Consider the following 23,154-nt stretch of genomic DNA (forward strand, 5'->3'; position numbering starts at 1 on the left):
AGCATCTCTGGAGAAGTTAAAAATGTCTATAAGCATATTTAAAATAAACTACCATGGCCCCAAAGCCTTTAACGGAGCCAGGAGAGCTCTTTAATGCATACTATCTTGCAGTAATCGCTGCAGTTTAAAATAGATTTTAATCAAGCACCATCTGCATAATAGGCTGAACAACGCATAGAACTCCACTTATAACTCTTATCATACAAAGTAAACATTGTAAAGTCCCCATCACAGAAACGGGGCACATCACAGCAATTCTGCAGTGTCCCGTTTCCAAAAGGGAAGATTCTGCCGCTTACTTCCACCCTCCTTTCCTCCTAAGTGGAGCCGTCTAATCCCCTTATGAGAATAAATTCAAGTAAGCATGGAAAGTGAGCCATCTAGTTACTGTGAAATCAGCAAGCCTGTAGCACTTCTTTCATTTCACAGATCGGTTTATTATCTTCATTAATAACACCAGCACATTCAATGACTCAACACATCAATTACAGGAAAACACGTATAAAGGCCTTTCGTTCTGAAATGATTCACAACTGTGGGGCACTGTGGACGTACCAGCCTGTAAAGCAAATTCATTTTTAAGGATCCTTGATTTTAAAATGAAACAAAAAAAGAAAACCTTGCATAGTTTTTAAATAAATTTAGCAAAGACACCTGGTAGCCTTATGTGAAATATCAACTTTGGGCCACTGTCCAGAAAACCTATTCTAAAGTGAGGCATGGTTGGTTTTAATTGCGCATACATATCAGCTCCTAGTGACAGTCTCTGGGATCCACTGGATCCTTGTTCAATCTGTCTGAGTAGAGCAATATGCTTACTTCTTATTTCTCTGTACTGGGGCTCTGCCTTATAAAAAACACAAGCTGTTAAGGTAAGGGCCCGGGGAGGTAGAGACCAGGTGGCTAGGCCAAGCCTCATGTTATTTTCCTTCCATGAATTATCAAATATGCTCAGTCATCTAGGATATGTCTAAGAACACATGCTCTTTGAAAATACTACATACTGGCACAATTTGCTTGAATTGATTTCAGAGACAATCACATGACATATCGAATTTTATCATCTTCCTTGTACTAGTTTGTTAGAATCACCATTAGTGAGTGTGTGTGTGTGTGTGTGTGTGTGTGTGTGTGCGTGTGTGTGTGTGTGTATAGATGTGGCAATGGATCTAATAACAACATGTAGCATATAGAAGAGGATAAGATCAGAATACTGTCATCTAGAATTCTAGCATTTCATCTTACCTGCCCTCGTTACCATGGTAACTGACCTTGGGTAGTCATAAGATATATGGAAAGTAGAAGCTTGAATGGTGCAGCTTCATTGAGGTTGTCATACATGGCGGAATGCGATCTTTGGTAAAGTAGTTCTTTGGAGAGCTTCCAGGCCTGTGTAAGTAATCCTTTATCCATTTTCTTTAAGTAAACCAGTTTTAACTTATTGGTTCATTAAGTTGGATTTTCATGGACTCTTATTTTGGTCTAGTAGTCTAGTAGTACTTGATCTGTAGTGAGTAGATGTGTATTTGCCTCTTTCAATGTAAAGTTGACACAGCATATATATATATATATGTTGTGTGTATATATACATATGCATATACATATATACATATAAAAATAAACAAAAATATTTAGTAATTCTATGAATCTAGGAATTTTGATGATAGCATATTAAATCATGTGAATTGCTCATATGCAATTGCACAGTAAAAACATGCCAATATGAAAAATATCTGAGTTTCAAACCGTAACTTTCAGTACTATGACATATTTCTTTATAAAATTTTGTGACATTTTGTTCTAGCACTGTTTAGTTTTGCTTACTGAGTATAGATCATCTAGAATTTTTTTTCTTCTTTTTTCTTTTTTTTTTTTTTCTCCGGAGCTGGGGACCAAACCCAGGGCCTTGTGCTTGCTAGGCAAGTGCTCTACCACTGAGCTAAATCCCCAACCCCTAGAATTTTTACTGTAGTCTAAGAATCTCTTGGCTGTCAAGCAGTGCTAAAAACAAAGGACTCTGAATATTTGTTTGTTAGTATAATGGCTTACTCTAGTGCATGGATAAAGCACATGAAGGAGACTCACCAAGTTCCCACCTTTCTGACTCTGCCTCCTATTTGAGAGCACAAGCACCGAGGAATCAGTAACTTAGTAAGAATGGCTTAAAGCAAAAAGTCTAAGAGACAAGAGAGAAGCAGCAGGATTACTAAGTCAGGGTTCATTCAAAAGTATTACTGGAAAAGTTTTGCCAGGGCAAAGAGTTCAGGCCACAGAAGATAAATCTGAGGGCTGCGCAAGCAGGGTGCTTATGGCAAGAATCTGCTAAAGACGTGATATAAAAGAATGACAATCATCTCTCTCAAGGATGGGGTGAGATAATTCTCCGTGCAGGCACCCTCCCATGCCTCAACAAAGGGAGAATGACCGGATAATCTCTAAACAGTAGCCAGCATTTGCAAGGGGTTTGCTTATTATTCAGTTGGGTGGTTGGGAGAGGTCTGATCCATTCAAAGCAAACCAAAACTCTGTCTTGAGGACTGTGTTTCAAACCACGTCTAAAATGATTTTTATGAAGGTCTAATAAATAAGAGCTCATATCCCAAAAGGAGACATCGAAATAAAGCAAGAGAGCAAAACCAGAATTAGATCACAGATGTCGTGAGTAAGAATTAGGCAAGGGAGTACGTGCTGGTTGAATGAGAATGGTCCTCATAGGCTCATTCATTTACACACTTAGTTCCCCGCTAGTGGAACTGTTTGGGAAGGGTTAAGATTACCTTGCTGGAGGAGCAGTATCACTGGGGTCAGGTTTTCAGGTCCCAAACGCCCATGTAACTCCTAATGAGCTCTCTCTGTCTCCTACTTGCAGATAAGAAAGCGAAGCTCTCAGTTACTGCTCTAGCCATGCCTTCCTGCCAGGTGCCAAGTTCCCTTCCATGATGGTTCTGGACGCTAAGCCTCTGCAAGCGTAAGCACCCAATAAACTCTTCGTTTATAAATGGCCTCAATCATGCTGTTTAATCACAGCAATTGAAAAGTAACTGGGATAGACAGTGGGCAACAAATATATAAAGGAGATAAAATATATGAGGAAAATATTAAGCAACTAAGAAAATGTTTAGCTTTGAGAAAATACTGCTAGGAATGTACTTGAAGTTATAATCACTAAGGATCATTTAAAAGTCAGATTCAATATAGGTGAAAAAATAATTACCCACTAAGATATAAAGATAAGTTAGTCATAATCAGTATAGCTGGTAAAGAAAGTTGCACAAAAGCATGTTGGGTAGAGGGGGGTGGAATCTGTGGAGGAAAAGATAAGAAGTCTAGTATAAATCATCTCAGAACTACAGAATGAGAAGGGATCAAGGGGAAATATCTAAAAAAAAAAAGGTGGTTGAAATATTCCAGAATTGAAGTACAGAGATAACTAAATTAAGGATAAATATGACAAAGCCCACATGTATCACCTTCAAGCTGACGAACAGCAATGACAAGAGAGTTTCAAACCAATCAGAGAGAGGAGACATGTTACTCTCAAAGAAAGGTGGAGCTAGTGGGTCTCGAAAGCAACAATGGAACCCAGGACGCAAAAGAATACGAAGAAAACCTAAAATGCCGAGAGGTAGGGGCTGTCTAGATATCTACACAGCAGCAATCTTTAAGATAAGAATGTTCCAAGCAGACCTACTCCAAAAGAACACTTTAAAATCAAGACAGAAGTAATGCTAAATGAAAATGATATGTAATGCTAACTAAAATCAGAGGAAAAGGAGCTGTATGAAACAACACACATACTATTGAATGAATTTTATTATGTTAAAGAGTTAAAAATTAAAATTAAGTGGATCATTCGCAAAAATAGAAGTGTATAAATCGGAAGAAAGATTTAGATTTAAAAGTATCTAAATAATAATGTCAAAATATCAATTAATTTACACCTTTCATGCACAAAATCAGTGGAATCCCAAACGAGACTAAATCCCAGGGTAGAGGGAGAAATATGGCCTACGACTCCATGGCTGTGAGCTACTGGCAATTGTTAGCTGCTTGGAAAGGAAAAATCTGTTTTCTGTACAAGTGGAGCCACTGAAAAGTCAACCGAAACCCAGTGGGAGACAACACACTCAAGAGTAGTCTGAGACCACAGATTATTCTTGCAGGTATTGGAAGGGACAGTGGATTTGTGTGTGACTTGGAGAATGAAGTCACGGGAACATGTTAGAGGAAACTCAAAATTCTCAAAGAACTAATAGAATAAAAGTAAGAAAACAGACATCAATTTTCCTAGTCTTCACTCAGAGATGGTGGGATGAGAAGAAAAAAAAAAAGAAGATAGAACAAGTCATGTGAAGTACCCATGGGGCAAAGAGAAAGAAATACAATGAGCAAGAGAGATGAACCCAGCTGTTTGTGTAAATGATGGAACCATTCCGTTTCAGAGTAAAAGATCATTTACCCATGTGTCCTTCATGAGGCACATGGGAACATAAGGATGTTTTCAGTGGAAACATGAACACAAAAGCAGGCAAAAAACAAACAAACAAACCAAAACCAAAAGAACCCCACCCATATCTACTGTGATTCATAGCCTATAATTTAATTAAAGGAACGGCTAACTATACCCCAAATACACTTATAATGCCAGGTGCTGTAAGTGTTTTGAAGTGTCTGTTAAATTACAGGACTTGGATTATAAACGTAGAGCTACAAGCTGCATGAGCTTGTTTTTCTTCTCTCTCTCTCTCTCTCTCTCTCTCTCTCTCTCTCTCTCTCTTTGCGTCTTCTCTGTGGGTCTCGTTTGTGACTTGAAGCCGTCAACGCAGCTTCAGAGCAGTGCAAACCATAGGTGGTGCTTGTAAGATGACAATTAATTCCCCTAGTGTATTTACAATATTTTTCTCTCAAAACAGAGGTATTCCATTTACTCGTTCCATTAGATAATCTGGAATCAATATGTAATTGCTTAAAGACAGCATGGTGTGTTAAGAGGGCTGCTTGAAAGCTGCTTTCACAGGCTGGACCTCCATATTCCTGTGTGATTCACTAGTTCTGAATGATTTCAATGATCTTTTGACTTAGTGCTGTTTGGTTTCCCATTTAACGAGAGCTGTTATAATACAACATTTCACAGAAATCCTACACACAGGTAAAGAAAAAGTATTGTGTAATTCTTAACTGCCATAAAAAATACTTAGTTTCAGCAGAGGATTTTTTGCATCAGTCTAACACAGGTAAGAGGAATATAACACACATAAACATGGGAGAATTCTGAATCCTCGTTGAGCAAAAGCATTCAGGAGGAGAATGGGGGATGGATTTTCTTGAGGTGGAAAATACACTTGAACAGGACCTCAGGAATGTTTGTGTAAAAGAAAAAAGCTATAAAAAAGGATATTACTGAGAAATTCATCTTTTCACTCATATACACCAATAGCTCAAAAATCTGCTGCTACTAGAATATGAATTCAGCCACTGGCTGAGACTTGAGCAAGTTTTTTGAGATGTGGGTGTTGAGTGACAGACTGGAAACTCATTGGTAAAATTTCACATCAGCTTGGAGGTTTATAATATACAAGCTTGTGTCTTGGGACAATTAAGAGCTGTGTTCGTAAGGGGTTAACAGTAAATGGCAGCATGAGAGTGCTAAGAATTTCAGGCTCTTATCCACTCAGCCACTTGTGTAAGTTGAAAAGTGTATACAGTGTTACTGTAGTTGAGACGTATCCTGTGTAAGATTTATTTTAGACGATACCACAAATTTTGCACTAATGTTTTGAAATGTCAGGAAGGAATGCCGATAAAGATCTTATCATGGTGAGCAAACTGGTTGTTACTTCGAGCTGAACACAAACACATAGTAAGAATGTAATACAACACGTGTCATTTCTGCCTAGGTTATTGCCTAGAAATCATGAATCTCTGGCACCACACATGTGCTTGACGTTCATACTTGGGTTCAGAGAATCGTTAGGTTCTATTAGAATGACCTACATTTCCTTAGGAAAATGTCTTTGCCATCTAAATGTTCAGCTGGTGCCCAGACTTTCACTAAAGCAGTGATTAATTAATTAGTCTTCTAGTAGTGCCTCTTTTAGACCATGGATTCACCCTCACGCACTTCAGGACTGACAGTGAGGATGAGAATCCAATGCAGACACACTGAGATTAATACTTGGGATTTATTTTTATTTTGGTTGGTAAGTCAGCACAATGTGGAAATGGCTGCCAAGACGGGAGACGTTTGCACTCACAGATCCCCCAGAGCAGGAGGCACCGCTCAGCGCATGGCCACTGTGGAGGGACTAACTCAATGAGGGACAGAAAGGACCAGGGCAACACCAGACACAAAGACGTGTGGGAAGTTTTGTGTGCAGGAGTGGGCAGCACAGACATGATGTGAGCAGAGAAAGTGCCCAGTCAGCCGAGTGTCCGTAGACTTTGGCTTTTATGGGTGGGTCTCAGTTGGCTATACCCAACCCTGAGTAGTAGTCCCCTGCCCTGCTCGTCCCAAACACTAGGGCATCAGGAGTATAGAAATAAGAAAATATTGTCAGTGCTATCAATAAATTGAATTAATCTAAGAATTACAATTCATCTGTGCTATTAACAGTTTAGTGTTTATGTTTACAGTTATAGAGATGACAGCCCCATAGACCTGATCCTATAGAGCAAATCTAGGAATCTGCAGAACAAAATTCTTAGGAAGGTGATAAGGAAACAGAGTGTCTGCCACATCTAACTATTTATTAGGGAGATTTTCAAAGAAGTAAAAGAGGGGTCTTGAAAGATGGTTCAGCAGTTAAGAGCCTGAGCTGCTCATGTAGAGGACCTGAGTTCGGTTTCCAGCATCTACATCGGGCAGTCCCAAAAGCCCCCGAGGAACCGGAACCGCTGACCTCCTGAGGTACCTGAACTTATCTGCCTATTGTCCACCCACTGCCTATACTTAAACACAAATAAAATTAATCTTTTAAAAAAGATGAGAATTGAGAGACAGTATTCATGTACTGGTAGGCCTGTGAGACACGTCCTTCTCACTCGGATTAATCTGGGTAGTGCTTCATTGGTGATTAGGGAGGGCAAGAGGGAAGAGTTTAGTGTTTTCAAGCAAAAGCCTACAGGGTTTTGGTTCGGACATTTCTTTTTTCTTTTTTTTTTTCTTATCTTTAAAAAAAAAGGATTATACTTTAACAACACCCTTAAACAAATTTAAAGGAAGTTTCACCTAATTTTTCCCCTCCTAGGATATTTAAAAAGCAATTTCCCACTCAAATGACTTACAGAAAGGCATCTGGTGACAGATCCACAGGGAACCACAAAACATTAGCACCCAGGCCTTGTTCCACATAGTCTTCTTTCGCTCTGCCTGTCACTAGTATTGGAACAATTGGGTCAGGTGATCCGAGGCTGCCATCTAACTACATCACAGCACGCATTCTGACCCCTAGGCTCGCTCCCTACACACACAGGACCAGACTTTACCGTCTTAAAGTACACTGGGGCGGAGATGCAGCTCAGTCTTGTAGAGTGCTTTGGCTGCATGGTTCTGATCTCCAACGTCCCATAAACCTGGGGTGGTCCTTTTAATCCCAGCACTCGAGGTGGAAACAGGGCCCTCAGAAGTTCAGGGTCCTTCTCAGTTACATAGCCCCTCAGGTATCTGAGCCTGTCCTAAGTTACACAAGATCCTTGCAAGGAAAAAGAATGGCCCTACAGAGAAAATTGTTTTTAGAAGGGAGTAGCATAGGCTCTATTACAGAAGTGAAGAGGAGTTTATCTAGTCTTATTCACTCTGTGGATCACACATTTTAAGAGTAAAAACAACCTTTGTAATGTACACACACACACACACACACACACACACACACACACACACACACACACACACATTGAAAGGACAACTAAGGAACTTAAAAGTATAAGGTAATCACATGATTGAATCCGTTCAGTTTGCTACCTCCTGCTTCCTTAACCAAGTATATGCTTCCCACCAGTGTTTCTCACAGGGAAGACCTTATCACATTGCATGTCCTTATCACATTGCAATGACGGTGGCAGGCCCAGATCATACCTTGGAGGTATCCTCACACTCATCCTCATGCACCGAGCTGGAAGGCGAAGGGGTTGCAGACTTGCTCCCAGGTGGAGAAGGGGAGTTGTGTGGGACGTTGGTTCCTCCCATGTTCAAGCCCAACTGTGCGCTCAGCTGTGACTGGTTGATGGTGGTCAGCTGGCCGTGCTGCATCATGCTTGCCTGCTGTCTGAGGTCTGTAGGCTGGCCTCTCGGCCTCATGGCTGCCAGCTGAGGATGGGAACTGTACTGAGCTCCTTCAGCATTTCCAATCTCTTGCATCTAAAATAAATGAACGGATAGGCACATTTTCAGAAACATGCTTCTTGAAATGTTTCTTTTAGTTATTTATTTATTTTAAGTTTTGACTTTTTTGACAAAGGATCTGTCACTGCACCAACTTAGACTACTATGGAATTTATGGTGTTCATGGAATTCATGATTCTTCTGCTTTGGCCTCTGTAGTTCTGAGGTTGGAGGTGAATGCTATCAGGACTAGCTTAGAAACGTTTCTTTAACTTGTAGATGGTAGGGTGTTTCTAAGCGGTATACACATTAATTTCCTCTGTAGTACAAAAATTCTAACATATACATTACCTTAAAGAATACCAAAAATGGAGCTTGAAAATAGCTCGATTGTAGTGCTTGACTGGAATGGACAAGCTCCTGGGTTTTAATCTCATTATCACAACCAACCAACCCCAACCAGATTTTAATAATTAAGTTAACATTGCATTTCATCACCCAAGAGCAGGTTTGTATACTGATATTTTTGTTCTCATGAGAAGACATCTCATTGGCTCATATTTACACATTATAACATTGTACTTATTTATGTGATGAAGATGTCAACATGCTGCTTCTTGTTAGAATGGTGGTCCAAATTACCAAGTCATTTGTGATTTTAGTGTCACAGCCACCCACTAAGAATTCTAATTCTAATCATTTTAAGGAAGGTTTTAGAAGACAGTAAGAGAATGAGTGTTCTCCGTTTATATTTCTTGAGTTTCACATATGAGTACATTGAACTTATATCACTTCTACCCCTCTGCCCACATCCCCACATTCTCTATTTATTATAACACACACACACACACACACACACACACACACACCACAAATGCGTATGTTTATAAAACGATGAGTCCATTTACGGCTGCTTTTATATGTTCAGGGTTGACCAGTGGGGATCAGATAACTTATCAGGGAAGTTGTCCCTTGAGAGAACTTATTGTCCTTGAATCAGAAGCCATTGACTACCCCAGTAGCTCTTCTAAGGTTGGGGTTTTGTGAGTTTCCTCCAATACTGGGGTCATGTCAACTGCTGTGAGTATCATTCATGTCTTGCTTAGGTAACCATATTGGGATTTCAGGGTTGAAGTTCCATGCCAGGTCTACAAGACACTCTCTCCCTGCAGACGCTCTGGTTCAGTTAATCCTGTATGGAATAGCCAGAATTATCTCCTAACTACCTTTCTCAGAATGCTTACAGACAGGGATGGACCAGTTGATTAAATGACTATTGCAGTGACTTGACTGTGCAGACAGACTTGAACGTAAAGGCTCTAAAACTGCCAGGACTCCATATTAATCCACTATGCTATCAGGGTGACTGCTTTCCAGACTTAACGAGACTCACTCTTGTAACTCAAGCCATGACTTTTGTCTCTGTAGGATTACAATGGAACACATTGGGAGATGAAGCGCTCGACATTATCTGGAGGTCAAATGCATCATGTGAGAGGAGCATGCTGGATTCCACTTAACATTTCTCTAGCACTTCCAAACCTGAGACATTAGGGAATGGTCCTGGTGTGTATTGGTGTGGCTTGCTTAATTGCCTGTGAGAAGGCTGGTTTAAAAAGTGCTCAAGATGAGAGAACAAGAGAGGAAAATATGGATGAAGATACACTGAAAAACTTGTTAAAAATACACATGGGACAGAAAACTCTACTTCATGCTATCTGCTGTCGCATAACAAAAAGATTCCACATAGACCGAGAGGCTTAGGAGTTACCCAACTAAAATGTTATTACGACCTGAGAAGATCGTTAAGAGCGGGCCCAGTCCTGGTCTTTGTTGTTTCTTTTGTAGAGCAGCAATATTGTTTTCTATCGGTGTGCACACACACTAGATAGAACACTAGCTAGTCCAGCTGAGTGTGTACTGAGGCCGTGCAGGACTGGAGCCCATGTTCTTGTTTTCGGACAGGCCTTTCATTGGACCCTTTCACCCCTCTGGCTGTTTCCCAACTCCTGGGCGGGCTCTACCCAGCTTTGAGTCTCGGCACTTTGCTTTCTTGTTGGTGAAGCTGAGGTTGGTTCTACAAGTTTTCTAACATCCTGGTCTGAAGCAGCATTTATTTTTTAAAAACACAAACTATATTGTTCCACTCCTTTAAAGGCAAATGTCATAATTCATGAGGCCACCCCTCTGTGAAACAGTCACGGGAGAGATAGCTTTCACAGATCTTCTGCCGTTTTCAGAGGGTACCGAGATGATCAGAACTGACTTTTAAAAGAAGAGGGAACGTACAATATTTTTTGAAAGGCTTTCAAGTGTATTGAGCTCCTGTGCCTCCTAGCATTTCTCACAGCTTTAATAATGTGTATGGAAAAGTGGCCGCGTGTCAATGGACACTACCCTATGGCACAGCCCCTTCTAATCCCACCTCAAGTAAAGCGTTCAGGTGCTAATTCAGCCTTGGCGATGTAGAGAACAAGTTCCATAGCTCTGTGAATTAGCCGCACTTGTCGGATGAGTCAGGCTTTAACGTAATCAGCCTTCTAACAATGCACAACAACTTGATACCTTGATTTCTTCTTCCCATGCACCCCTGGTTCCCAACATGCGCCACGTGTGGCATGTTTTGAGCCCATTTTATCTCATCTGTGCAGAAATCTGGTAGTTTTAGCTTGGTGCTTCCGGATTATCATGTTTAAATTGATTTTCACACAGAGCCTGCGGATTCATGGCATTGAAGTGTTCCCTCCAGAGGGTTAATCTCCCTTCCGAAACACAAATTTCTTTTACTGTTTTGTAAGGTATACATTTTTTCTTATGCTAATTTGTGTTATTCTAGGGCTGTATTCTTGCCCCTGCCTGAAAGAGGAAGTAGCCTTCAGTCATGGTGAAGCAAAGGATCATGGGAGTAATGACTAACCATGCCACCAGTGGCGTCAGGCTAGAGAGACATTTTTGACACTGCACCAAGGCAAGCATAAGCAAGAGACCATCAGGACCCACATACCCATAAACACAATGGAATCCTGGACCACCACGAAGTTTCTGATTAGGAGAAGTACATGAATCTTGTGCTGTTTTCATGGGAAGCATTGATGTTTTAATTACTACTGTTTAATATGCAGGAGGCGAGAATTAGAGAGTATGACGTCTAATTATAAAACATAATAATTAGTGACCTCACACTAGCTAACAAAAGCCTTCATTACCCGTCTCCTCTTGCAGTGCACTGGTTGGTTGGTACTCCATGATGAAATTTAAACCAGTCGGCTAGTTTTCTATTAACCCCCATATTTTAAATTTATAGTGAACAAGTTGCTGCAGTCACACTTAGTGATTTTTGTGTGTGTGTGTGTGTGTGTGTGTGTGTGTGTGTGTGTGTGTTTCTTTTCTGGAATGTAGAGATGCTTTGGTCAGGTACAGTTTGCATTGATTGTGCTAGCTCCTTACACAGGGTGTTGCACATCCTAGTCACTTGGAGGACTTTATTTGCTAAGTCCTAGCACTGGAATGCATTAGAGGTAATGTCTAATGTATATATTTCTCACTTTCTTAAAAAAAGATTAGTAAACTTAATAAAAGATTAGTAAGCTATATTATCTTGTCTAAAAGTACTACATATCATTGGCATTTTAACTTCCTATTTATTTCCTCATTTGGGAAATACACATGATCTGGGAATGGGCTGGATCTTTTTTCTTTTTGCAAACCAGGTTGTATTGTTTCTTTGGATTTTCTTGGTTGCTCTGTACATGGTATTTTTCATCCTTATGGGAGCAGAAATGCCAGTTAAAATAAAGGAGGAAGATTATAATGATGAAGGGGAATTTCATATGCATCTCTTCAAAGTCTTTTTTCAATTAATGAAAACCTAAAGTTCCATTAGAATTAATTAGGGAAGCAGAGTAGATCCTGTCCACTCATTCTGCCTGGGCCCTGTTCTGCGATCTACCTTCTGACTTGCATGGTCCATTCCCTCACAACAGAAGCATTCCAGGTTGAAGGGAGTGGGAACACTAGGTACAAAATTTGACACACCTTTCAGCCTGTGTGAGTCCTTTGATTTTCTTTGAAAATGGAAAGAAAAACAACAGGCTCACATTTGCCATCCTAGGACTATAATTGTCAAACATTATTTTGGTGTGACTTGAGCATCTCTCCCTCGAGAAAATACTCAAAATAGTGTTACCTGTATGGTGACGAATGAAGTTAAAAATTGTGTTCTAGAATAATACAGAACATTGGAGCTTTGCTGGTGGTGCTCAAAGCTGCGTGTGTACCACAATTCTCATGTCTACTGTGTCTTTGAACATCAGCATCCTTCCCGGTCCGATGTGGGAGCCTGGTAAGCAATCATTATCCCCGCCTGTAGCAGACAATCTATACCGAAACAGTTGTACACATAAAACTCTAATGACACCTCGCCTCTCTCTGCTCAGATCCAGCTGTTTAAGTGAACAGCAGTTGGTGAACAGCGCTCCAGAGCAGGGCCAGCCCCAAGGCCCTCTCTTCTAATATGGTTCACCAGCTGCTGCATTCTGTGGTCTATGCAGGCAACTCCTGGATTTGTGCCAGGTCCAACCGAAGCAAGGGAACAGGAAGAATTTCCAAAGCTCTTGTGCCCACCAGTCTATCAACGTTTGACACCTTTTGCTGTGGAGTGCTTTCCCAAGGGCCATGAAGAGACCCTGCTGGCATTGGCTGCGACAAGTGCTTGCCCTCCACCTTTTATGTATGTATGTCATCAAACACAAAACATTCTTAGCATCTAAGAAAAGCTTTAGAGTCTTGCCCTGAGTTGTCCATGCAGCCCTGCATGATTAATTAGGGCTGGAAGGACAAACACTTTTAGTTTTTTTTCCTAAGAATGATACACTGTGAGAGTCTATGAGAAGAATGTAAATGTTGGTATTATTTAAATCCACAATTTGATTACATATTTTGACGAGGACTCAATTGATATGTAAATGTGTGTATCAGAACAAATGTGTGCGTAACTTTAATAATTAAATTTTACTTAATATTCACATACGAACAATTCTATGAAAGACCTTAATTATTTGTTCTCTAAACAAGTTAAATTATCCTATTGTGATGACCTTGAATATTCGATTTATAATTTGGACATGCATAATTTATACAAATATCAATACTGTGCTATTAGGTATTTGACACTAAATACTGATATTGCCAAAAAAAGAAAAAAAACCTAAATAGTACACAAATTGTATTTATAAAGATGAAAAGTTTTAAAGGGTAGAACATTTGAATGAAAACATTTTTATGAATAAAAGTTTAAATTTTAGATTAACTTGATTCCAACTCTAAATTTCCAAAACCAAGCTTGCTTTTGAATTTAGTATCTTCATTCTTGCTTTTCTTTCAAAGGACAGTAGGAACTCTACTAGGCTTCAGATTCCTTTCCAGTACCTTAATATGAGATCTATGTAGTTAGGACAAGTAGATACTGTGAGGAGCACAGTTCATTAGGTGTTGCACCTCTGAGACACTGCTCTCTAGAACCATCACCCAGGGGGGACATCTGAACCTGTGCTCCAGAAACCCAGGTTTATGCTGATGTGAGCCTCCTCTAAGGCTCACCCTCTGCACCTTCAGCCCAAGGTTAGACTCGTTCATGAAAGGGACCCTCAGTACTCAAGAGACTTTGTATGGAAGAGACAAACATTACTAAAGAGTATTTCAGGATCACCTGAACATATTTTGCTATCATCTTAAAAACCTTCTCACTCAAGATGACCCAAAGAGCAGGCCCTAAAGATTACAAACAACAGGGCAAAAGAAGACCCTCACTCTGCAGTGTCCCCACTGAGCCCTGCCTCTTCTCTTTAGAGTTTGACTTCTGCTTCTCTCACAAGCCAACATGGAAAGAAGAACCTTTGGTACCCTCACACATAAGTCCAGATTCCTTGCACATGAGAGGCAATCTGATAGTGTCTGCAGTTGACATGTCATCTAAGGCTGAGGTTTTGCACTCTTGATGCTCAGCTCATGCAGTCATTTTGAAGGCCAGAGAGCTTTTAGGAAGTAGGGCCTAACTGCTGAGGTGTCTTGGTGGGGACGAGCTGTTTTTTTCTCCATCTTTATTCAATTGGGTATTTCTTATTTACATTTCAACTGTTAATCCCTTTCCTGGTTTCCCCGGCCAACATCCCCCTAACCCTCCCCTTCCCCTTCTATATGGGTGTTCCCCTCTCCATCCTCCCCCCATTACCGCCCTCCCTGCAACAATCACTAGGACATGCTGTATTTTCTGAAACCATGAGCCAAATAAACTTTTCCTCCTAAAGCTGTTGCGACAGGTGTCTTGTCACCAAGATGAGAGTAGTAATTAACACACACAGCCTTTCTTCTTTTATTTGACTTTTCTTCTTCTTCTTCTTCTTCTTCTTCTTCTTCTTCTTCTTCTTCTTCTTCTTCTTCTTCTTCTTCTTCTCCTCCTCCTCCTCCTCCTCCTCCTCCTCCTCCTCCTCCTCCTCCTCCTCCTCCCCCTCTTCTTTTTTTTCTTCTTCTTCTTGTAAATGGTTTGCTACCATGGAGACACTACTCATCAAATCAGCCTGCCTCTGAATCCAGTAAACTATCATAGTTCTTAATTGCTTGATGTTCATTTCCACCTTTGAAAAGGGAGGGCTTTTCACATTCTTACTATGCCTACTATGTGGCAGGCACTGGTCTTGATTCTGGGCAAACTGAACGTGGCCAACTTGTCTGAAACCTTTGTTGTGTGTAACTCAATTTGCAGTCTGGGAAACACAGTGCAACACATGAGTGTCGTTGGTGCCATAGAGATGAGTCTCAAGAAGAAACGAGGAGAGATGAAAACTATTTGCCTTCAAGTACCTCACTGTCAGGATTAATTAAGATAGAAAAGTGTTTTCCCAAGATTGAACTTAATTTCATGTTTGTGGCTTATGCTCAAGTTTTATCTTTGTTGTTCTCTTTGATGAGTTCTAGTTCATGGAGAACTGTTGATACAGAGCACGAATCCATGCGGCCAAGGGCTTCATCTGTGGAGACTGTCCCTAGAATAAGTTGGGCAGCTTATGGCCACAGAGCACAGGGTACCACTGTGAGAAAGTAAATAGGTTCCATTAAGGCTGAGTTTATAACTTGGTTTTAGTGGCTCCACAATAAGGTTAAATGGGTACCTGCTTGACAAAAGGTTTAACAAAATTGTAATATATATGAAGGCATTATGACTCACAGTCCATCTTTCTCCTTCACAAATCTTGGTCATACCTCCTTTCCTGTGCAATACCACCAAGGCTAGGTGGTTAGGGTTTGTGCCTTTTGACCATCTAGATATCAACTGTTTTGGACTTGGGTTGAAAAAACCCATTTCTGAATGTTTCATATGAATACTAATTGCATCCCAATGTGATTTTTTTTTAAATTATTGACAACATTGTCAAGCTTGATGAAGCTTCAGTAGGCTTCAGGACTCTTCTGTTTAGCACAAATAAGGGAAACATGAAAGTTGCATGCTGATGCAAACATAAGTTCAGTTCATTGCACGACATAATGACTCATGGGTCTTGTCTAAAGAATTTGGGGGACTATGTGATCTATCCTGTTTCCAAAGACTTGTGAATTATCAGTTTCTACAAGATTTTATCACTCCGACAATAGGGCTCTAAAGATCTGCTGTTGGTAATACTGCAATTAGTCCTGAAGCAGTTGCTTTGTGCATCTCATGCCTTTTGTATATGTATTACAGTGTGGGCAGTGCTGTGCTCCAAAAGACTGTCACTCTGTACCAAGTGCTCGTGTCTGTTCACATCTCCTTAACTTTAATGTACAGAGACCGGGGAGAATAAAGGTTGGTTTTTTTTTTTCAGGATACTTTCGAGGGCTGTGAGCATTGAAACATGAAGAGCAGCCTAGAGGTGTAAGTGGTGAGGAACTGGGAAGTCCTCTGAGGCTCTGCTCTGTGAATGGTGGCTTACTGCTCAGAACTGGTTCTGCCTGTTCAAGGCAGTCTGCACCAGCCAAAATGGCACTCCACACTATATTTAGATCCTATTAGCTTGTGTTCTCATCTTTTTCACTGGGATATTGATGGGATGCTGTTAGAAATGGAGATATGAATGGCATGTTGACCTCTTCGCAGCAGTTCAGAACGAGGACACTGGAGTTCATCTGGAGGATCTTAAATCAGTGGAAGCACACAGCACCCAGCTCAGAAGCACACCCCAGAAAGCAGAATTAACACTCTGCTTGCAGAAAAGAGCTTCTTGGACAGTTTTTGTATGTTTCCAGCTTATTAAAAATTTGAGGAAAAGTGCTGCTTTAAATTAGCCTTTCATTATGGAACCCATCCAATAATCCTTCTAATAATATATTATAAAACATTAAAATAGCATGAAACCCAGATAGGAAAAGGCTAGAAATCCTGTCTTGTCGAGCATAGTATTAATAACTTGGGGGAAAAAATCAGTCCGAGAAAATTATAATTTGTTCAGTTCCTTTAAAGTGACTGACTCTGTAAGTGACCTTAAGCTCCTTTAAAACAATTATGATTCAAATATTTGCCTTCCAAAATTTTATAGCCTGTTAGATAATTGCATGGATGTAGTTACGCCACAGTCTCTCTATTTCTTGGTATACCTGATTTAGTTAATTCTAACACTCTTCATTCATCTATGCTATTACATACTCTGAGTCATATAAAGTCAAGGTCTCAAAACTAATCATAAAAAATACTGACTGCTATTCATGCTAACATAATAACCCTTTCTTTAAAACAACTACCAATAAATTTCATTATAAGCAGTTATTAAAAGGGTTAAAAACCTATTAAATGTCAAAGAATTTGCTTGACTCAAACTTCTAATAAAGAAAGAGAATAGGCTTTCTTTCTAAATTATTTAAATCTTTACTGACTGTGCAATGAACCATGAAATTAGAAAAGTGTTATTAGAAATGTTCGCTGGTTTTTATAAAAGTTGGAGCACAGAATGTATCAAGCCACACTCTTTAACAAGGCTAGAGCACCAAGTTCTGAATCCTAAATATACAGCTTCTCCCGAGAGAAAGGTCATGATTAAAGCTATGCTGCAAAATGGTGATAATAAAATTATGACTCAGAAGCTCACATGTTCATTTTGAATATGGGAGATACATGGTTTAATTTTAATTTGGAAAAATATCCTCTATATATTTTTATTCTTCCATGTCCAGCAAAGAGACTCTCTCAATCAATGATTAGGATTTAATAGTGGCTAATTTTAAACTAATGTTAGCTTGAATTAATCATTATTTATAGGGTTATCACACTTAACAAATGCACACTGAAATTAGAGACTTATGGTCTAAAGAGTTAAAATCATAACGCTATGTCAGGTTAAAAAATAAAATGGGTAGGAGTTATTCTCTCTCTTTCTCATTCATTCATTCTTTCTTTTTTCTTTCATTTTTATTGGGACAGTTTTTACTATGTAGCTGTAGCTAGCCTGTAACTTGCCAAAGAGATTAGCCTGGCCTCTAACTCACAGAGAGTCACTTGTATCTGCTTCTGGGGTGCTGGGATTAAATGTGTGCGTCACGATGTCTGGCTCTGATAGTAATTATTAATAACACGTCAAACATAAATCTTTATGATTCCTAAAGAACAGTATTCAGTACATATGATTTAAATTGGTATGGATCCAAAAACCAGTTTCTTATCCATTATCAGTATCCTCATTGGCTCATTCCTGGCCTTAAGTAGTTAAGGTTCTAAGGTCTTGTATAAATAATAGAGAATACCTACAGATATTCAATACACAGCAATCAGAGTGCTCAGTGTTGTGGGACACTACACTGTTGATCCCTAGAACAGCCGCAGAGACTACCCCCATCATCAGTAGTACAGTACATTGAGAATCCTAAGATGCAGAGAGGGAGTTCTGAATCCCCATGGTCGGTTAGATTAATCACAACCTGTCTAACCTCCTAGCTTGACCATAACCATAACATCTAAACTAGTCACCTAGTGTATGCACTCATATTGACATGTTCTTGTAACAAGACGTGGCTTAAAGGACTTGCCATTGAAGATACAGCTGGTACCCAGAGCTACTGAATTGAAGGCACTGATTCCTTGGGTAGGAAACTTGGTGTAGAATTCTTTTTCTAAACACTCTAACTCGTACTGAAGGGGACCCTGGGAAAATAAAGGCAGATAAGAAGCATCCTGTGTCAAGATTCTCCCAGGCAGCCAAAAATGTACATTGGAGGAGTATACTGATCTGATCAAAAGTACAATAGAAGGGCAGAGACCACTGTTTCAAAGGGGACACTGCACCGAAGCAAGACCCCAGTAAACACTCTCTAGAATGAAGAATTCTTTTTAATGTGGGAAGATGCGTGAGAATGGAGGGTGTAGAACTTCGCCTATACATGTGACGACTGCCTTTCCAGAACATCAGTGCTTTTCGATAAAAACATGAAATATGTTGTTTAAATGAAGGGGAAGTTCTAGTTTGAAATGCTCGATGTGTAAGGAAACCACTTTCAAAAATGTGGCTCAGAGCTGTCTGGTAGGGAATTGCACGCCACAGTCAAAGGTCACATCTCTGAAGTCTTTAGCTCCCTCCTTCATCTAGCAATAGTTGATGCTAATTTATCAGAAAGACCTTTACTAGTTCTTACACTGAGGCTCAATGATCAAAAGTAGGTCAACCACAACAATGAACTACCCCCCCACCCCCCGCGCACACAGTTGTGAGTAAAGCAACTTCAATCATGTGTATCCTGGATCTATACAAGACATGTGCAAATTATGTTTTTCTAGATCATCCAACTCAACCATTTCAATAAAAAATTTTAATTTTTAATTACCTTTTATTTTTTAAATGTATTTTACGTATATGGATGTTTTCCTTGAATAATGTCTGTGCATTATATGTTTTCCTAGTGCTCAAGGAGGGTAAAAGGAAGCTCAGAGAAGGCATTAAATTCCTCTGGACTTGAGTGTTAGAGTTGCAAGTGGCCATGTGGATGCTAAGAATTGAACCCAGGTCCTTTGGGAAGACAGCCAGTGCTCCTAACCCTGGAGTCATCTCTCCAGCTCCCAACTGCTTTTCATGTTTTCCCTCGTGACTCATGCTGTCCTGTAACAAGTTGGTAGAATATATTATCAAGGTAAAATTCAAGCAAAGCACTATGCAGAAGAAAAGCAGAGTGTTTCAGTTTTGATGTGGCTTTATCTGTCTCCTAGAATCATTAAGGGAGGCTATTGGGTACTCTGGGACACATAAAAAAGAAAATTTGACCCAAATCTCTTGTCAGGGATGGGCACTGAGTGTATTGCTTGCTTGCTTGCTTAGAACATGTTTACTTTCTCCTTATTAGTAAACAATAAATAAATGCTTCCTAGGATTATGGCCCATGAGGTTAATGTTTGAAAAGTACCAATTTTCAGACTCCTCATAGATTGGGGCTTGGTTGACAGCTGAAGGGAATTTTGCAAAGTGATTGTATCTGGAGGGCTGAGACCTCCATGGATCACTCTCTTGAATTCATATTATGTCATTATTGTGAGCTGGGTAAAAGAAGAGGCCATGGCTACTTGGAGGAAGTATGACAGTGTGTGTGTGGGGTCACCTTTCTGGTGAGAGCTTCCTTGGTTTCCTCCTATAATCCTTGGACCCCGTTTCCTGGCCACCCCGTTTCTTTGCCACATCTTCCACCTACCCACCCTGTGGTGATGGACTGAAGCTTCAAGCTTGTTTTCTCAGGTTATTTTGGTCACAGTGCCACCAAAGCAAGCAGCTCAGCTGGTAGCAAGGGCTTCTATCGGAGTTGACTTTCTGAACCTACTCTAGTCAGTGTTTGATGAGTGGAACTCTGGATGCAGGGAAGCCTGAAAAAAAATCACTGCTGTATCATTGTAAGCTTTCAGAACTGTGTATGACAGTTACACCAGAGGAAGGGAAAATACAAATGGTGGCTGCAAAGGCTGAAGCGTGGTACGTGACACAACGAGGAAGCCAACCTCCATTACAAATGCAGTTAAAGTAAGTTACCTCTAAACACCCATGCTGTATCATCTGAATATTTTCTGAATATTTCCATAACTTTAGTAAGATACCCAAATTTTCCCAAGAAAAGGGGTGTCTTGTTCAATGTAATTTGAATGAAATCTAATATCCTAGTATTCTTTTTTTTATTGTCTAAAGTTGTTCTTGAATCTCTCTTCCACTTTTCTGATCCAGAAAAAAATCCCATGATTTCTGATAAAATGATGGAGCTGTGTCAGTTTCCTAGATCTTGGATGAGTGTAAGACTAAACACAGTCACCTCAGCCACCCTGTGGCTCTACGACTACGGGATGTGGAGCAGACTAGATTAATTCCATGAGAATATGTGGACACATCCTTCCTGGTGAAGTTGTTCTGGGTTTAAAGCATTCTCTAGGAAGACAATGGAAGTGTGTGGGATGGTAGGAGAGAGGAAACAAGGCAACTGTCAGGGAGAGGTTGTTTGTATGGATTCTTAATGGATATTTTAAGAGAAGCATTTTAATCAGAAGCACAATCTAATTAATTGCATTCTTTTTCATACATTTTAATAATAACAGTGACTTCTTTTAACGCCCTGCCCAAACTGTTATTATTTTAGAAGAGGTCTAATGTCTATTTGGTTTAAATCCACATTGCGTATCAATAGGAGTATTTAAACAGGAAGATCCCATAGAGGTAAGGACTAATGTACAGCCATTCAGAGGACCGTAGCTAGGGCACAGCCACCGACCGAGTGCTAGTGAAGGTCAGCTGGGGCAAGGCCTGGCTATTGAATAGGATCATAGTCTAGGGTCTGAGTAATTGTTAGACTAATATGACCAATAAGTTCAAAGCCATGGGAATAAAGATAGCAACAATATTTACTATGAAAGCTTAATTGTAACAAATGAATGAACTGGAAAGAATGCTTTACTATGTGTAGCCTTGGACACATGTCTTTACGATTTCTGGTCTTTTCATAAGAAGTGCCATGAGGCAATCTCAATCTAGGTGGATTTTTCCTAAATGTTATCCTGACTCCTGAAAAATAAAGTCAATTGGAAAAATGTCTATTTGGAATAGAATAGAATTAAAGTATTTAATGACCAACCATATATATATTGATACTTAACAATTGACGATTGTATATAGTCTATATACTTGTCAATTTTGCTCTCCCTTTATTCTGTTATAATAAAATAATCCAAATGCCAATGTCAAATTGAGTGGCTTTAAAAGAACATTAATTGCATGTTACTGCAAGGCAAGGCATTTCTTGCAAGTTATTAAAAAATGCACTTTGCTTGTGGGTAAAATGTGGTTTAATGACATGGAAATAAGTTCATGGTTTCCTCTGTATTATATTTACATTTTTGTTTCTAAAACATATTTAACATCTCTGGCTTAGTTATATGACCCCTCAATGACAGCTCTGATAAATAGGAAAAATTTCAACTGATCAACTGAGGGACTGGGGGACATTCCTATTCCAAACATATAATAAGTTTGGAACTGATTCTAAGGAACAAGAAAGAAAATAGACCCAGAAGTTTATAAAATTAAAGCCATATGATCATTTATCTGCATCTTCATTTACAAAAGCTAATAGAATTTCCAGTACCTATTTACTTTCTGATAGAAAATGCCTTTTCCTTTAGAAAAGACAAACTCAGTTCTTTTTGCAATAGTATAATATATCCCATTTTCTCTTTCACAGGCCAGGGTATTCTAGCTGAAGTCTATATCTGCCTATCTCTCATAAAGAAACAGGGAGATTTTTATAAAAAAACTTACATATCTTGCTTTCCTCTTTCTTAGATTTTGTTTGGCTTCTTTCTATGGGTGATGCATGGGCCTCAAAACACATGTGGGAGACAAGTAGAGTTAAGTGAGTAAGTCCCTCTTCTGTGGTCTCACCCATGAGCAGTCTTCTTTGAGAGATTTTTCTCTGGGCAGCTCATCAAAAGATCTTCCTTCCCAACCTGACATGTTTTTGTGGCATAAACACAATCTAAACTCATTTCAGAAAGGGCCCTGTAACCTTTAAGATGTACAAGAACTTCACAGGGATCCTATTAGAGTATGAGTGATATGATTCAGAAACTCCAGAGAGGGAACTGGCGCCTACATTTCTAATAGACTGCATGGCAGAGCCCTGTGCCTACTGGACAAACTGAAGTTCGGGTAGTATAGCACAGACCAGACCAGTTCTTGAATCCCTTTATCAGCCTTTGTCTGTCTATTGCCAAATGTCAATCTCAGCTTCAATAAAAAGCACATCCCTGAGAGGAGCTTTAAGTGATGGGTTGGTGGCATGATCAGTTCAAGGTTCACGAACACCTAGGGGAGATGGCCACTGCTCAGGAATTTCTTGTTAGTCTAAATCATACAGAATTGTCAGCTGACAATGTAACAGTGCAAGTGGCCTTTTGAATGGACTTATCAATAAGGAAGTTATCCTATTTTGGACCTGAATTATTAATTTATTAAAAAAGACAAGGAAGAAAGGAAGGGGTTTGCTTTATCTGGCCTGACAGTATGTTGATTGATGTCAGATTCTTGCTCTTAATAATATTTCAGAGGTACTTGTGAGTGCCTTTTCAAAGGTATTAAAAACTTATTTAGAATTTCTCAATGCTTGAATAACTTCAGAAATACCTGATTAAAAATAAAAACATGACACACTTTGTAGGAAACAACCAAAGCAATGCTTAGAGGAACAGTTATTGGGCATATTAGAAAATAAGAATAATATAAAATTCGTAAGCCAAGCTTTTGCCTCAGGAGACTGAAAAAAAAAAGAGCAATTTAACATGAGAAAGTAGAAGAAAA

The 23,154-nt window shown here is 39.6% G+C and overlaps 1 protein-coding gene across 5 annotated transcripts in view; it reads right to left on the reverse strand.

Moving 5' to 3' along the window:
* Nucleotides 1-23,154, reverse strand: part of Tox (thymocyte selection-associated high mobility group box) — a 296,268-nt gene that overhangs the window by 42,434 nt on the left and 230,680 nt on the right. For all 5 annotated transcript variants that reach the window (NM_001108654.1, XM_006237844.5, XM_017593467.3 and 2 more), the window contains one exon: nt 8,075-8,356. In NM_001108654.1, coding sequence (NP_001102124.1) covers nt 8,075-8,356 — 282 coding nt within the window. The remainder of the gene's footprint in view (nt 1-8,074; nt 8,357-23,154) is intronic.

The sequence above is a fragment of the Rattus norvegicus genome, chromosome 5, assembly GCF_036323735.1.
Source record: "Rattus norvegicus strain BN/NHsdMcwi chromosome 5, GRCr8, whole genome shotgun sequence".
NCBI classification, from domain to species: domain Eukaryota; kingdom Metazoa; phylum Chordata; class Mammalia; order Rodentia; family Muridae; genus Rattus; species Rattus norvegicus.